General features: G+C 38.9%; 1 protein-coding gene across 1 annotated transcript in view; it reads right to left on the reverse strand.

Moving 5' to 3' along the window:
* The window catches only part of DARS1 (aspartyl-tRNA synthetase 1), a 58,364-nt gene that overhangs the window by 17,935 nt on the left and 23,403 nt on the right, over positions 1-17,026 (reverse strand). The window contains exons 5-8 of the mRNA XM_084892267.1: positions 8,063-8,165; positions 3,349-3,429; positions 1,905-1,964; positions 201-312 (exon numbers count right to left, since the gene is read on the reverse strand). Coding sequence (XP_084748393.1) covers positions 201-312; positions 1,905-1,964; positions 3,349-3,429; positions 8,063-8,165 — 356 coding nt within the window. The remainder of the gene's footprint in view (positions 1-200; positions 313-1,904; positions 1,965-3,348; positions 3,430-8,062; positions 8,166-17,026) is intronic.

The following is a 17,026-nucleotide window of genomic DNA, read 5'->3' on the forward strand; positions in this document are numbered from 1 at the left end:
AAGAGAGATAGAGAGCTAGAAACATCGATCAGCTGCCTCCTGCATACTCCCCCACCGGGGATGTGCCCGCAACCAATTCCTTGACTGGAACTGAACCGGAGACCCTTCAGTCTGCAGGCCGACGCTCTATCCACTGAGCCAAACCAGTCATGGCAAAACAAATTATTTTTTAAAATTAAGAGAAATATCTTAAAGCATACCTGAGATAATTTTAGGAGTCTGAATCTCCACAAAACCTTTGTTAATTAAAGTTTCTCGGAAAAGATGGCAGACACCAGACTGGAGACGAAAGACTGCCTGGCTAGTTGATGTCTATAAAATAATAATAAATTCTAATTAAATCAACTTGACACATGAAGGGAATAAATAAATACTTCCTGGGTAGTACAGGGCTTACAGAGAACATAATGCCCCATGTAGGGTGCTAGCTGATATTGCCATGAAGGCCCAGAATTGCCAGATTCACCTCCAACTTTTTAAGGAAAGCCATTTAGATCTAATGTGAAATCCCCCATTTTCCAATGGTGGCAACAAATTAAAATAAAATAAAAACGACGTGAGCCAAAGAAAAATGTTCTTTGGGTCAAATTCTAGAGGCAAAATCAGTAACATGTGTGAATAGCACAGACAAATACAGTAAGCTACTTAGCTGCTGTGGCCAAAATGATGAAAACCCATGAGGTTTCTAGGCAGTATCAAGAGGACTTTTGATTATTGCTAGCCTTTTCTATATACTACAAATTAATGTGGAAAAGTAACAGTTTACAAAAAGCAAATGGTCAGGGGAAACATGGGTGTACAATAAGGGCAGGCCTATAGATTGCAGAAAAGCTGGAAAGACCTTACAAGGTGACAAAGAACCTAAGTTTTAAGTGTAATCTGTTACGTAAAGGAGGAAGATGTGGTCAAAACCTTAAGAAAGAAAGATGACATTGGTTTTACTATAATGATGAAACCACTGAAATCTTTCACTTGCAACCAAGCTAGAAAGGGAAGCAAGCCTATGAGGTTACTATATAAACCAAAGGGTCAACTACTTCTTTATTATTAACTAGAGGCATGGAATCAGTGCACTCTGGGGGGTCGGAGGGAGGGATCCCTCAGCCCAGCCTGCACCCTCTCACAATCCGGGACCTCTCAGGTAGAGTCCCTAGGCCTGGCCTGAGATCAGGGCCTATTGGGGCTTTCATTCCCTGGGCTGCAGGCAGCTGGCCCCACCCCCGCTGCTGCCACTTCTTGCCATCTGTGCAGCGCTGCCCCCCTTCCCCACCACCGGTGGCCTCCCTTTGCAGGCGACAGGCTGCGGTGCAATGGCTTGGCTGGTCTGGGCCAACTGCCTACCTGATCACCCCTAACCACTCTGCCTGCCTGCCTGCCTGCCAGTCCCTAACCACTTGCTTGGGGGCAGGGCCAGAACTGACTTCTGGTTTGTCAGCCTCTGGTTATTGCCACCCAGGGTTTTTATATATCAGGAATTCTGTGCTTAGATCAAATTCAGAGGATTGAGGCATTAATTACTAAACTTCACCAGATTGCTCTAAAATCTACACATAATTTCTTTCACAATTTTCTAGTGATATTAGTAGTTATTATGTTTCCACTTGCTTACTAACTTGCCTAAAACAGGTTATCACCTTGAAGCAAGCACTTTTACTGGCTTCATGCTCCTTTGTCTTTTTAAAACAGTTGCAAGTCAATATCCTATGAAATATTATTATACTATCCTTGTTGCCTGCAATTCTTTTTTGGGGGAGGGTCAGTCGGAAAGGTAAAAGGTTTCTTGTATTATCATACCTACATATAAGCAAACAACAATCAGTTCAATGAGCCCAAGACAGGTATGTTATCCTTGCCCTCCTTAATTTTGGCATAATCATGTCACTTAATAAATAAATGAGGCATACCCTAAGATCAATGACTCTGTTGTCTAATCTTGTATCCTGGTTAACAGTAGCTCTTCCATCCTAAAAAAAAAAAAAAAAAAAAAAAAAGAGAAAAACAGATTTTACAATTTTTTTCAGAACACAAAAAGCACGCTTGAAACATATTCTTTTATATATTGACTTAAGAGAGAAAAGGAGAGGGAGAATGAGTTAGAAACATTAATGATGAGAGAATCATTGACTGGCTGCCTCCTGCATGACACACACTGGAAATCGAGGCTGCAACCCAGGCCTGTGCCCTGACTGGGAATCAACCGTGACCTCCTGGTTCATAGGTTGATGCTCAACCACTGAGGCATGGTGGCTGGGCCAAAAAACACTTTTAGAAGCCATGTGTACTTTTAAGTGACAGGTGTGTGTATATGTATATTAACATTAAACCCCAATCTGGATTAAAAAAAACACACAAAAAAACCAGAAGCAGGTTTAGAGAAAAGTTACTGTTAAAAGAAAGAGGTGGGAAGAAGAGAAATGAGAATGAACAGGGATTCTTTCTTTCTATCTCCCACCCCAAAAGCCTTGCCTCATTATTGAGATATCAGAAGAATGAACTACCTTCATTGATTCCTGAATTTTACCTGCTAATTAAAGACTGAAGGAACAGATATAAGCTGATGAGTAGTGATTTTCATTGTATGTTCTGGACACCAGTGAGACACCTTCAGGGAGTCCATAAATCAACCTATTTTTCATAATATCTTTTCATTTTCACTTTCTCCTAATCATGCTGAGGAGTTCGGCAAAGGCTACATAACGTATGCTATCACATCAGATTTATTGCAGAGGCAAATATGAAGACCTGACTGTTGCCTATTAAGCCAGGCATTACAAAGATCTGTAGATGTATTTATATTATTGTTACTTTCTATAAATTAATACTAAAAATTTGTTTTAACTTCTAATACTGCAAATATTGACAGATATACCCACAAAAACAAAAGCTTGTGAGATCAATTATTTTTAAATGTGTAAAGGGATTCATAGATCAAAATGTTTGAGAATTGCTGATGTAAGAATAAACTTAAATAAAAATGAAGCTCATAACAACAGGTACCTTTTATAGAAGTAGGGCATCAACTTTTCTTTTTCTTTTTTTTTATAAGATGATATTTTACTTTTTTTTTTTTTTAAATATATTTTATTGATTTTTTACAGAGAGGAATAGAGAGTTAGAAACATCGATGAGAGAGAATCATCAATCAGCTGCCTCTTGCACACCCCCTACTGGGGATGTGCCCGCAACCAAGGTACATGCCCTTGACCGGAATCGAACCCGGGGACCTTTCAGTCCGCAGACCGATGCTCTACCACTGAACCAAACCAGTTTCAGCGGGCATCAACTTTTCAATGTTTTGCACACTAAACATAGAGAGGAAGCATAGTGTCTCAAAAAGTTTAATTTTACCTCTTCTCCTTCCACCTCAGGCCGAATGGCATCATCCAGCTGCAGGGGCAGACGGGGTTCAGCAACACTGATCACATAAATCTGAAAGTGAGAGATTACAAAAAAAGATCATGAAGCACACAAAACCTGCTATTCTTTGCTTTTTTTTAAAAAAAAATCTACAATTGACTTAAACATGAAGGAATATTTGCATACATCTTTAACTGAAACTATGTACTAAATAAAATCAAACAATGTGGTGTATGTTTTTTCACCTACAAAGTGGGGATATTTCTTACCTACCTCCCTGTGTTGGTGAAACAGTCAAATGGGAAAAATATGCTTTGTAAACTCTTAGGTGCTCACCAATGTGATGGATAAATAATAACTGGAGGTGAGGGGTCTGGGTTTAAGGATTTGCTTTGTCACTATAGCTGTTGTTAGGCAAGTCACTTAACTTCAGAACTTCAACATGTACTGTGTAAAATGAGGTTTGCAGTAAAAATCAAGTGGAATAAAGAATATAAAAACATTTTCATTTGAAGGGGCCATTATCAAATGAGTTAACAGCATTTAGCTATTTCTATCAACAGATCTAAGTCAGCCCAACTCGGCTGTACCTCTCCTTCCTTTTCTCATGCTTTTCCCAAATATACCTTCCTTGCTTTCTTTCATCGAACATATTATATTTCCTTTCCTTCTGCTCTCCTCGTTGGGAGCACCATACAAGGGTGTCCTTTATGGTGTTAATATCCCTCAACATCCACTCACACTAATTGCATAATTTAGTGCTAAAAAGCAGTTAGGTCATAATGAATTAGCTACTCTTAATGTTACCCCATTAATTGTTCCCAGCTATGCCTAGAAAACCTGCTAAAGCACAAAAGGAAAACAGACCTTATTTAGTTAATTCAGGAAATTATATTCTTCCAGTTGGTAGATCACATTTAGCATTTAGGTGATACACTTAAAGGAAAACATATCAGAAGGATACTCCAGTCCTCCTCATAGCAAAATAGCATTATTTGTCACCACCTCCTATACCCAAATTGTAGCATTTCCTTTTGATGAGTTAACAGAAAGCTGATATGCAATGCAAAGTTGGAAAACTGAACAGCTACCTCTTTTATTCTGAAAACATGTCTTTTCATTGATTTTAGATGGAGAAGAATGGAAAGAGTCATCAAAAGGCTGCCTCCTGCACTTCCCTTACTGGGGATCACGCCTGCAACCCCAGCATGTGCCCTGACCAGGAATCAAAGCTGAGACCACTCAGTATGGGATAACGCTCAATCAAATGAGTCACATCAACTAGGGCTTTTAAAATATTCTTTTGCCCAGCCAGCGTGACTCAGTGGTTGAGTGTCGACTTATGAACCAGGTGGTTACGGTTTGATTCCCAGAGCACATGCCCAGGTTGGGGGTTCAATCCCCAGTATGGGGTGTGCAGGAGGCAGCTGATCAATGATTCTTTCATCATCGGTGTTTCTAGCTCTCTCTCCCTCTCCCTTCCTTTCTAAAATCAATAAAAATATATTTAAAAAATTCTTTTTAGAACTAGTAAAAATTCATCGTCTCCTTCACTTGGTTGTGAGTATTCTGAACCTCACAGAGTGCTTGGTGAAAAGTATATTTTCAGTAACTGCTGGTTTGAATAAATAGGTAAGTCATTGATTATAAAATTCTATTTAGTATAAAATATTTATGCTTTGTGAGATACTTTATAATTATTTTTTATTGAGGGCAAATTTGTAAGCTCTTCGGGCTTTATATTTATTATCAACATTAAGTTTATAATAAACTACTGGCCCAGTGCACGAAATTTGTGAACATTAAAAGGGAATTAAATAGAGAAAATATTTTAATATTGCTATTTGCCCTTTCTCTATAATAGAAATGTTAGAGATGAAAGAAAATTAATAAAATGTATATGAAAATCTCCTTCCTGTCAGAATCTGTGATGCACCGCAGGACCCAGAGTCAAGTCCCTGCCCACCCGCCTGCCTCGAAATCATGCGAGACCTAGACTCGACTGGCCTCACCCCCGTCAAGTCCCACAGGGTGACACTTTATCCACTGAGCCAAATGGCAAGGGCCACCATTTTATATTTATACTAGAGGCCTGGTGCATGAAATTCGTGCATGGTGTGTGTGTGGAGTCCCTCAGCCCAGCCTGCACCCTCTCCAATCTGGGACCCCTCGAGGGATGTTAAACTGCCTGTTAAATGGGCAGTCGGACATCCCTCTCACAATCCAGGATTGCTGGCTCCCAGCTGTTCGCCTCCCTGCCTTCTTGATTGCCCCTAACTGCTTCTGCCTGCCAGCCTGATCACCCCTAACCACTCCCATGCCAGCCTGATTGATGTTAACTGTTCCCCTGCCAGCCTGTTTGCCCCCAACTTCCCTCCTCTGCCAGCCTGGCCACCTCTAACTGCCCTCCCCTGCAGGGTTGATCGCCTCCAACTATCCTCCCTTGCAGACCTGGTCCCTCTCAACTGCCCTCCATTTCAGGCCTGGTGCCTCCTAACTGCCCTCCACTGCAGACCTGGTCCCCCCCGTCCCTCCCCCCTCCACAACTGCCCTTCCTTGCAGGCCCAGTTGCCCCCAACTTCCCTCCTCTGCCAGCCTAATCACCCCTAACTGTCTTCCCCTGCATGCTTGATTGCCTCCAACTGCCCTCCCTTGCAGGTCTGGTCCCTCCCAACTGTCCTCCCCTGCTGGCTATCTTGTGGTCACCATCTTGTGTCTACATGGGGGCAGGATCTTTGACCACATGGGGGCAGCCATATTGTGTGTTGGATGGTCAATCTGCATATTACTCTTTTATTAGATAGGATAGAGGCCTGGTGCACAGGTGGGGGCCAGCTGGTTTGCCCTGAAGGGTGTCCTGGATCAGGGTCGGCGTTCCCTTGGGGCATGGGGAGGCCTGGGCGAGGGACCTGTGGTGGTTTGCAGGCCGACCATACCCCTTGGCAACCCAAGCGGAGGCCCTGGTATCTGGAATTTATTTATCTTCTACAATTGAAACTTGGTAGCCTAAGTGGGGTCAAGCCTTCTGCTCCTGCTCACTCAGTTGCCGGCAGCCATTTTTATTGGGATTTATGTACCTTCTATAATTGAAACTTTTTTGAAACTTTGTAGCCTTAAGCAGAGGCCTGGGCCAGCCAGGGTGTGCGGAAAGCTTTGCTTTCTCCATTGCTGGGGTCAACCCTAGCCTGCTCTCTCCAGCTCTGTGGCTGCCCCCATTTCTGTTGAGATTTGTTTACCTTCTATAATTGAAACTTTGTAGCCTTGAGTGGAGGCTTAGCCCGGCAAGGGCAGGTGGAAAGCTTGCTTCTTTCATTGCCTGGGAAACCTAAGCCTCCCTCCTGTTCTCTGTGGCCTAGCCGTCTTGGTTGGGTTTATTTGCATACTCGCTCTGATTGGCTGGTGGGCATGCATTGTGGGTGTAGTGGTGATGGTCAATCTGCATATTATTCTTTTATTATTATAGATAGGACTAGTGGCCCAGTGCACAGATTCGTGCACAATGAAATTAATTAGAAGAAATATTTTAATATCGCTATATGACCTTTCTCTATAATGGAAGCATCAACCAAACTCACAATTGACAATGAGGCCTGGTGCACAAAATTCGTGCATTCAGTGTGGGGGGTTCCCTCAGCCCAGCCTGTACTCTCATAGTCCGGGAGCCCTGTGATCCATCGCCTCAAAGAGGTAGGCACTGCCCACCCAGCCAGGGTTCTGTGATGGATTGCCCCCTGTACAGGGAAGCCCAGGTTATCTGCCACAGTGCCACTGGCCAGGTAGCCTGGGCCTTCCTCTTTGGGGTGACCTATCACGGGGCTCCAAAGAGGTAGGCCCTTCTCACCAGACTGGGGCTCCACAATGAATCACCCCTGCAGAGGGAGGCCCCGCCCACCCACTGCAGCCTGCTGGTTAGTGGTCTGGGTTGCCCTCTGCACGGTGATCATGTGATCGATCGCCTCCTATTGAGGGAGGACCTAACCACCTGCCAGTTGGTGTCCTGGGCCTCCCTTTTTGGGGCAATTGTGGAGCCCCCTGATGGATCGATTGCCCTGCTGACTGGTGGCCTGGGCCTCCCTCTGCAGGGCAATCATGGGGTGATGGCCAGATCCCTGCCTTGGCTGGCCTGGCACAAGTGCATGTCATATCATGGTCATCCAAATGGTTGTTCTGCTATTGGTTGTTCGGTTGATTTTCATATTACACTTTTATTATTATAGATAGATATATTTTAAAATATTTTTATTTCAGAGAGGAAGGGAGAGTTAGAAACATCAATGATACAAGTGAATCATTGATTGGCTGCCTCCTTCATGCTCCCTCCCTGAGAATCAAGCCCACAAGCCAGGTATGTGCCCTTGACCGCAATCTAACTCAGGATCCTACAGTCCATAGGCCAATGCTCTGTCTACAGAGCCAAACTGGCTAGGGCCACTATATATATATATATATATATATATATATATATATATATATATATATATATATATATTTATATAAAATTATATTTTACTAATTCTTTTATAGAGAGGAAGGGAGAGGGATAGAGAGTTAAAAACAATGACGAGAGAGAAATAATTGATCAGCTGCCTCGTGCACACCCCCTACTGGGGGTGTGCCTGCAACCAAGGTACCGAATTGAACCTGTGACCCCTTCCACTGAGCCAAACCTGTTAGAGCAACAATTTTATATTTTGAAAAAAGTTACCTTTTGAACATGTAGCTCTACATCTTGCTGCGTACAGCTTCCAATTTTCTGATTCACTTTTCTCACAACACCTTCTACATCTACGATGCTCTCTTTGTTGATGCTGTCAAAAGAAAAAAATTCCCGGCTTTAATCATCTCATCAGAGTGTCAGAACTCATTTGGTGTTTCAACAATAAAACTGAATATATTAGATACTTCTTTAATAGAGTAAACCACTTGAGATAAACCCAGAGTATTTAACAATACACTACTATGCAGCATACCTTGTGAGATTCCTTGAAGAGAAGATTTTCTAGATGCCATCATTTAATTACCATTCATAAAATACTCTGGTTATAAAAGAACCAGCACTGAATCACAATAGGAAAAAGTCTTTCAATTATTTATTAAAGAACATTTCCCTCCCTATAGTTGAAATTTACTAAGATCAGCATTTCCTATAACAAAAAACATTGGCTTCAATAAATGCAATTACTGGGATGAAATGGAACTAAATAACAGAAGAAGGCCAACTCGAAACATTTCAAGGTAATAAAAAGACATTGGGGTGCTGCAATTAAATCCTCACTGCCTATAGAATATACACTGTCATTTACTGAATTTATGGCAGACAATCATTGGATTGTTAATCCCATTTAAGAATGTCACCCAGCCAACATGACTCAATGGTGGAGCGTTGACCTCTAAACCAGGAGGTCACAGTTCGACTTGCTGTCAGGACACATGCTTAAGTTGCAGGCTTGATTCCCAGTAGAGGGCGTGAAGAAGGCAGCCCATTAATGATTCTCTCTCTCATTATTTATGGTTGTTGTTTTTTTTTTAAATCTCTCCCCCTCTCCTCTTTTCTCTCTGCAACCAATAACTTTTCTCTCTGCAAACAATAAAAAAAATGTTTTAATGTTTATATGAAGCAAAATATACATAGAGTAAAATGAATGCATCTTCTGGGCAGCAGAATTCAACAGCAAACTTGAATTTTGCAGGAAAATCTGCTCTAGACTCCCTGTTTATCTGCTATGTCATAAACCCTCCTTAACTTTTGTATTAACCTCTCATGGTTCAAATTCCTATCCAGAATCATACAGAATATAAACAAAAGATGTAACTCTCAGAGTGAAAATTCTATGTATTCTGAAGAGGTATTGAGTCCTTCCTTAGTAGTTATGGTGCTAATTGACAAGATTCCAGAAATCCAACAATACTTATTTTACAAAAGAGAACACCACAATCCATTTCAATGAACATGTTCTCAGGGTTGGGAAAAGGATCAAAATAAGAATAGATGGAAAATGGTGAAGAAAAAAAATTTTTCACTTCACTTTGCTCCACTGCCTAAAAATTCATAGTGTCTGTTACCAACTACCTTAAAAAAAAAAAAAAAAATCAATGGTACACACATAAGTCTTCTGACCTAGGGCTACCACCTTATACTAACTAAACCTGTGTATTGAAGAAACTCATAATTTATCATGGCAATTGAGACATTTGGTAAGCTAAGATAAGGCTCCTCTGTGTCCCAAAGGCACAAGAGGCTTCAATTTATTGTTAAAAAGGCTAATACTGGCTGTCTAATGTCACTGAGCTTTTGGTCAATGTGATTACTGCTACCAGGTGCCCTGTTTGTTTGCATGAGCAAACCGGATACAGGAGTATTTAATTCAGGCCTCGTGAAAACTCTGCTGCTCACCTTAGACCTTTCCATAAGGAAGGTGTTTCTTTTTCTTACTGACGAGTGTGTTGCTTCATAAAGTAACGTGACTTGTCCCAACCAGAGCTCGAACTGCTCCATTCCACTATTTCCTTGGCCATCTTGGGTCTCCTATCTCACCCTCTCTGATTCCCTTCCAGATAGTCTTCTTCAAGCCAACTCAATAAACACATCTACTCTCAACTAGTATCTTTTCAGAAACAAACTGAAATATGGTAAAGATACTCTGTCTAAGGCTAACTGAAGTTTCAATTACAGAAAACAAAATTTTATCTTCTTTCTCTCTCAGAAGTACCAGATGATTCCTTTTATCCAGGATCTGAAACTTGGAACGAAGCCTAACTTCAGTACTTCATTTAATTCAGTAATATTACGTGCTAAAAAATACTTGATCAGTTAGATTAGAAAACATCCAGCATTTAAATATTGTTCCCAATACTAAATAACTCCAAAAGAACTTCTGAAAACCTGACCTATTTCTTAAACTAGGGCCAGAGTTAAACTTCTGTAATCACAAATTAGTCTACTGAATCGATTAAAAGTAGGATTAACCAGATATAGAGGATGCTTATAATTTTTTTGCCCTTTCAACTCAGTATATAGAAGCTACATGTTGTTAATAAATAAAAGTAGCCTATTTAGATATTAGTAAAATCATTCCATTATGTTTAAACCTTGGATAATTTAGCTGTAATATCTCTATATCTACAACTACATACATACCTATGTCTCTTTATCTATACTTATATCCTATTTACCCCTATTTATTTAAAGACATAAATGAATTTAGAAGAAAAAAAACCTTAAAATAAAAAAGTCAAATTTGTGAAAAAGGGTCAGACTAGAACTTGCTAGTTAGAACTAATAAAGGTATAGTATGTATAGAGTCAATACAAGAGGGATAGGAATACTTGAATAAACTACTGTCTGTATTAGATAAAATTCCATTTTGTACAAAACGTCTAGTGATTTTAACTAATATTGTATGTTAAGATGGCTTAATACTTTATGTGCATTACTTTTAGAAACGAATGCCACTATACCTGTATTTTGAAAGAGGTTATGTCTAATAGTCAACTAAAAGCCCTGGAAGGAAGAAGATCCATAGTGAAAAGCAGAGAACTCCTGGGAACTATTTTATTGTAGGAGAAATGGATGAAGCAAATAAAACACATCTTTTTTTCAAGAGCTAAGTCAGCTATTTTTATTATTGCCACTGCCTCCCAAAGCACACTACTACTGCATTGTGTTTTATACTGCTTTCATTTCCCAACTACCCTTTTGAGCCTACAAATAATTAATCACTCTACAAACAAGATGAATTAGTATAGCCTTGATATTAAAAATGCCTTGATAGGCACAACAGACTTCATGTCATCCTTTAGAAACTGTCAACCGTCAATTTAATAGTTAACTTCTAACTTCTACCATCTTTAGAAAATAAAATCATAAAAAGCACCATTCTTTACATAAAGTATTTCATAAAAATATTTAGAGTTGGCTATCAAGTTTTAAAAAAAACATACTTTCATTGACTTCAGAGAGGAAGGGAGGAGGGAAAGATAGAAACATCAATGATGAGAGAGAATCACTGCTCGGCTGCCTCTTACACACCCCCTACTGGGAATCGAGCCCACAATCTGTACATGTGTCCTTGACCCTTCAGTTGGCAGGCGGACGCTCTATCCATGAGCCAAACTAGCTAGGGCTTAACTGATACTAATTACAGGTACAAGGTGTGTAGTACTGAACTATACAATCACAGTACCTGTCCTGTCTTCATGGAGTTTTCATTCTAATTGGGAAAATAGTTTAAAAATTATTTTTAAAAATTTAAATTCCTTTCCCTCCAACTACTTCCTACCCCAGCTCTTGATAATCTCTATTCTATTATCTGTGTCTATGAATTTTACTATTCTAGGCCCCTCAAAGAAGTGGAATCATATTTGTCCTTTTGTGTCTGACTTATTTCACTCAGCATAATGTTTTTAAGGTTCATTCACATTATAGCCATATATCAGAATTTCATTACTTTTTAAGGTTGAATAATATTCCATTATATGTACATGCCACAGTTTGTTTATTCATTCATCTAATGATGGGTTGTTTTAACCTTTTGTTTATTGTGAATAATGCTTTGATCTGTTTGAGTACCCGCTTTCAATTCTTTTGGGTATCTACCTAAAAGTGGAATTGCTGAATCATAAAAATTCGTTTAATTTTGGGGAACCGTCATATTGTTTTCCAAAGCAGCTGTACCACTTTACAATCCCACTGGCAATGCACAAAGGTTCCAATTTCTCCACATTCTCACCATCATTATTTTACATTTACTCATTCATTCATCCATTCATTGGTTCATTACTGATTTTAGAGAGAGGAGGTAAGAGGGAGAGAAACATCGATGTGAGGAACATCTACTGGTTGCCTCCAGTATGTGCCTCAACTGGGTTTCGAACCTGAAACCTGGGTATGTGCCCTGACTGGAAATGAACATGGGATGATGCTCCAACCAATTGAGCCACATGGGTCATGCTATTTTCTGGGTGGGAGAGTAGAGGAGAAATTAAAAAAAAAAAAAAAATCAAAAGAGAACAGCATTAGAAATACAAAGAAGTAACCTGATTCAAAAAGGAGAGAACAGTTAATATATCAACTATAGTACTAATACAGATAGAAGATATCAAGCTTTACATATAGGGTTAAGGTAGCTATAGATAATATTATCAACTATTGGGCTGAGTAGTTATCGCTGAACATTTTTTATAATATATTATAGGAGATTATACGTACTTATTACTAAAAATTCCAATCTATATATATAAAAGGCTAATATGCAACATGTCCCCTTGGGAGTTCAACCGGGAGTTTGCTCGCTTGCTATGATGTGTGCTGACCACCAGGGGGCAGTGCGGAACTAAGGAAGGCCCTGGCCAACAGCTGGTAGGCCCCTATCGGCCCTGATTGCCGGCTTGGACTAGGGACCCTACCTGTGCACGAATTTCATCCACCAGGCCACTAGTGTTAAACAAACATGTAAATTTAAAAATGTAAGTCCCCTATTATATAGCCAACCACTCTTCCTATAATCACTGTTTTACTATTTGGTCTATACACCTTCACATTTTTTCTCATTTGCAAAAAATATGGAATGCTTCATAAATTTTCTGTCATCCTTCTACAGAAATTTTGTTCATTTTCTCTGTTTTTTAATGTTGAAGCATAGTTTTATTTTTTTATTTATAGTACAATGAAACTTATCTTCATATATATAAATACCTTTACTATCACTATTCCCACATCAATTTCCTTTTATGTTCTAGTCCCTATGTGAAGTAGTTTACATATATACCATCTTGCTTAAACTTCACAAAAGTCTACAAGGTAGGTACTATCACAATTTTACAGTTGAAGAGACTGAGAGTAAAAGGTCAACTAATTAGCCTCAGATCACACAGCTAGTAAAGCCATGTACAGATGACTAGAGAATTGTTATACTTAAAAATTAGCACCTAATTTTAACTACTACAGAATGTATCATCAGCTCACTTTGAAATAGTACATTCTCAATCTTAAAAGCTCATGAGCTGCCAAACTCCATTATAGTTTACTAGAGGGAGGCCCGGTGCATGAAAAAGCATGTACTGGGGGAAGGGGGGTGTCTCTCAGCCCAGCCTTCCCCCTCTCACAGTTCGGGAACCCTCAGGGTCAGAAGGGGACCCAGTGATCAGGGGAAGGCGATGCCCCCATCACATCTCTTGCTGCTGCCATTGCTGGCCGCGCAAGCCTTGGGCTGGCCCTGGGCGGCTGGGCGGCTGAGGGGACCAGGGGCCTCTGGAGGCAGGTGTTTGGAGAAGCTGGATCTGCCAGGGGGGTGGGCCATGCTGTACTGTGCGCCTGCTGCCTTGGCAGAGTTGAGGGGACTGGGTGCCACCATCTTGTGGCTGTGGGTGCTGCCAGCTTTGTGAGGGTGTGATGGTCAATTAGCATAGACCCTCTTTATTAGATAGGATGTGAAAGAAACAGGAAAAAACAGGTCTTCATGAATAATTTTCATAATGCTCAAGAATCATGCTACCTTCTCCAATAATGCTGAGGCATCTTGATGTCCTGCTATTGTTGCCAGCCTCAACAGAAATTCATCAGAATCATTGTATAAAACAACATAAAGTTATATTTAAAGTTATAGTTAGAAGAATTAATCTCATTAACTCTCTGGAATTTTGAAACTAGATTTTAGACCTACTTTTAAAGTATATCTTTATTGAAGTTTTCAATACAAATATTGAACTGGACAGGGCCAAATACAGAAGTTCTGTTTCTCCTACAATAGGTAACTGCCTCTTTATAAACCACTTAGTTTCAGAGTTGCAAACCACAACAGTATAATGGTCTTGCCTATGTTTACCAACTTATCCACATGATGCTCAAAGGATACCCACATACCAAACTCCCTGTGGACCTCAACTATAGGTGATCTATACATATACTTCCACCAAAGAAGCTGTAACATGTCTCTGTATGCAGCTGTTTATCTATTTTTACTCTCTCCCCAAATTAAGTTTCTTAAGTATTATATGTATCATCGTGTACAAGCCTAATATAGTGCCTTTACCAGAGCAGGTGCTAAATAATTTTCTAAATCAATGAGACTAAATAAGTTTTCTAAATCAATGAGACTTTTGAGGATTTTGTTATTTTATAATTTTAAAACAATGCAGCAAACTGAATTTTAGCTTACTAATTATGTAAAATATTTATTCTTTTGTAAAAGATCTAAAAGCAAAATAAACAAACTTGCACGTAGCTAGGTGACTCATTGGAGAATGGGAAAGATACTTGTGACTCATCAGCTATCAATAAATCACTTAACCACAATGACTAATACGAAGAAAAATTTTTTAAAAAATGTATAGAAATAACAGTCTGAAAAAGTCTTTTTTTCTTATTCCAGAATCCAAAAAATTTTATGTTGGGAGGGAGGCATGTTAAATAATCACAAATAACAAAATATAATTTTTAACTTTAACAACTGCTTTTTCAAACGAACTGTGGTCCTTCCCCCCCCTCCCCCCCGTCTTTTTATTTCTAGAAAAACAATCTTAAATATAATAACGTTACATGCCATAAACACCAATTATTCAATAAAAATGATCTTACATATATTACATGCAATAAACATTAATATTTCAAGAATAAAAGAATTTTAAGTATAATAATATTACCAAAACTGTACTAAAATAGTATAAGATCACAAAAGTTGTAAGAAATATTAAAAATCTACAAATAACAGGATTACTTCTATTATATTCTAGTGTGTGTGTGTATATATATATATATTTCCCCTCTGGCTCTATTTTTATTCAACAGTTTATGTTGTTCATTATATTCCACAAATGAGTGAGATATTTTTCTTTCTCCGACTGCGTCATTTCGCTTAGCATGATGCTTTTAAAGTCTATTTTGAAGAATATGAGTATTGCTCATATCATTTTAAATACACAATTAAGGATCTGTTCTTAAAGATCTCCAGGAAATGAAATTTGCCAATTTTCCTATGTAACTCACTTGGCCGCTTCATTATTATATTCATTCAATCATAAGAAAATTGATCTTTCCAACAAATTGATTACAATAATGTGTTGAAGAGTCATGTGGCACTTACATTCAATTGGTAACTCAACTTTTCAGATTAGTACATTGATGAATTGGATATTCCTAGGAAAGGTAATTTTGAGAAAAACAACTGACCCCACATTAGGCTCTAAATGTTCTTAAGGCAAATAATCAAAAGCCAGAAACTGCTAGCAGTATTATTTAGTCAATAAGGCAAAGATAAAAATCTCAAGTTTAATACTTAAAGTAAATGCTGAGGTAGTTATCTACTTAAGATATTAAAAGTGACTTCATATTTTGCCTTTTAAATGATTAGAAAACCCCAGCTGGAACTATCTGATTTGATATTTTTAATAGCAGAATCCTTGCTTTATTGGTATATGGCCAGAGGGAATAGATTTAAATGTAGGGCCTCATAGAATTAACATATAAATACCATTATTTTCCCCACTTTGTTGTGTAGGAAGTTCACAATGTTTTAAAGACAGTCTCTTTGGGTAGCACTATTCAAAATGGAAAAGCCCTGAGAAGATGTAAACAGTCCTTAAGCACTGTCCTAGTATACACATTTCATTATATAAAAACCGATCTAAGACAGAATTAAATGATAGAAATAAACTTTTTTTCATGAACGTATTTCTACCCTATGCTATTTTCCAACCAAAGATTTTAGCAGACTGGTTAGTTGGCTCACTAAGCTGTTAGCTTATTACCTCATTCTTCATTGGTCCCTAAAATTTTTAAAGCTACTAATATCTACAAGTAGAATTTCTTGTTTTATTTAAATAAGTAACAGAATCTACCAAAATTTATATGATGTTCATGTGCTATTTTTAATCAAAATAAAAGTGATAATATTTTAAGTTGTAAAATTCACAGTGGTTTCCAAATTTTTCTATTCTAATTCTAATTATACTTAGGAAACTAAGGGTAAAGAGAAATAGACCAGGAAGAGTTCAGAGAAATAATGAAAATAGGCAGCCTATAAACTTCTATTTTCATGCTAAAGTACAATATATCCTACTGAGCCAGCTGAGGAATAAAAATCGCTGTGCCACAATATACAATTACTATTTAACCCTGATGTTAGGGTTATTGGGTCAGGAGTCTATGGGGTAGGGCAGTGTTTCCCAAACTTCTCTCATGATGAGAATCATCTGGTGGAGTTGTTAAAATACAGATTCCTGAATCCCAACAAAGAAGTGCTCAGAGCACTAAGTATACAATTTTACCTGTATGTTCCCCAAAATTCTAGTTTAGCTTCTTCGTTGGGATTCAGGAATCTGTATTTTAACAACTCCACCAGGTGATTCTCATCATGAGAGAAGTTCGGGAAATACTGGGGTAGGGGAATGTCGAGGGGAGTGGTAGTCAAACTCATTAGTCAACAGAGCCAAATATCAACAGTACAACGATTGAAATTTCTTTTGAGAGCCAAATTTTTTAAACTTAAACTTCTTCTAATGCCACTTCTTCAAAATAGACTCGCCCAGGCTGTGGTATTTTGTGGAAGAGCCACACTCAAGGGGCCAAAGAGCCGCATGTGGCTCGTGAGCCGCAGTTTGCCGACCATGGGTCTAGGGTATTCGCAGGGCAAGAGAAACAAAGAGGGAACAGTGGTTAAGGATTCAGTAGGAG

Source organism: Pipistrellus hanaki (genome assembly GCF_964339955.1).
Source record: "Pipistrellus hanaki genome assembly, chromosome: 8".
NCBI classification, from domain to species: domain Eukaryota; kingdom Metazoa; phylum Chordata; class Mammalia; order Chiroptera; family Vespertilionidae; genus Pipistrellus; species Pipistrellus hanaki.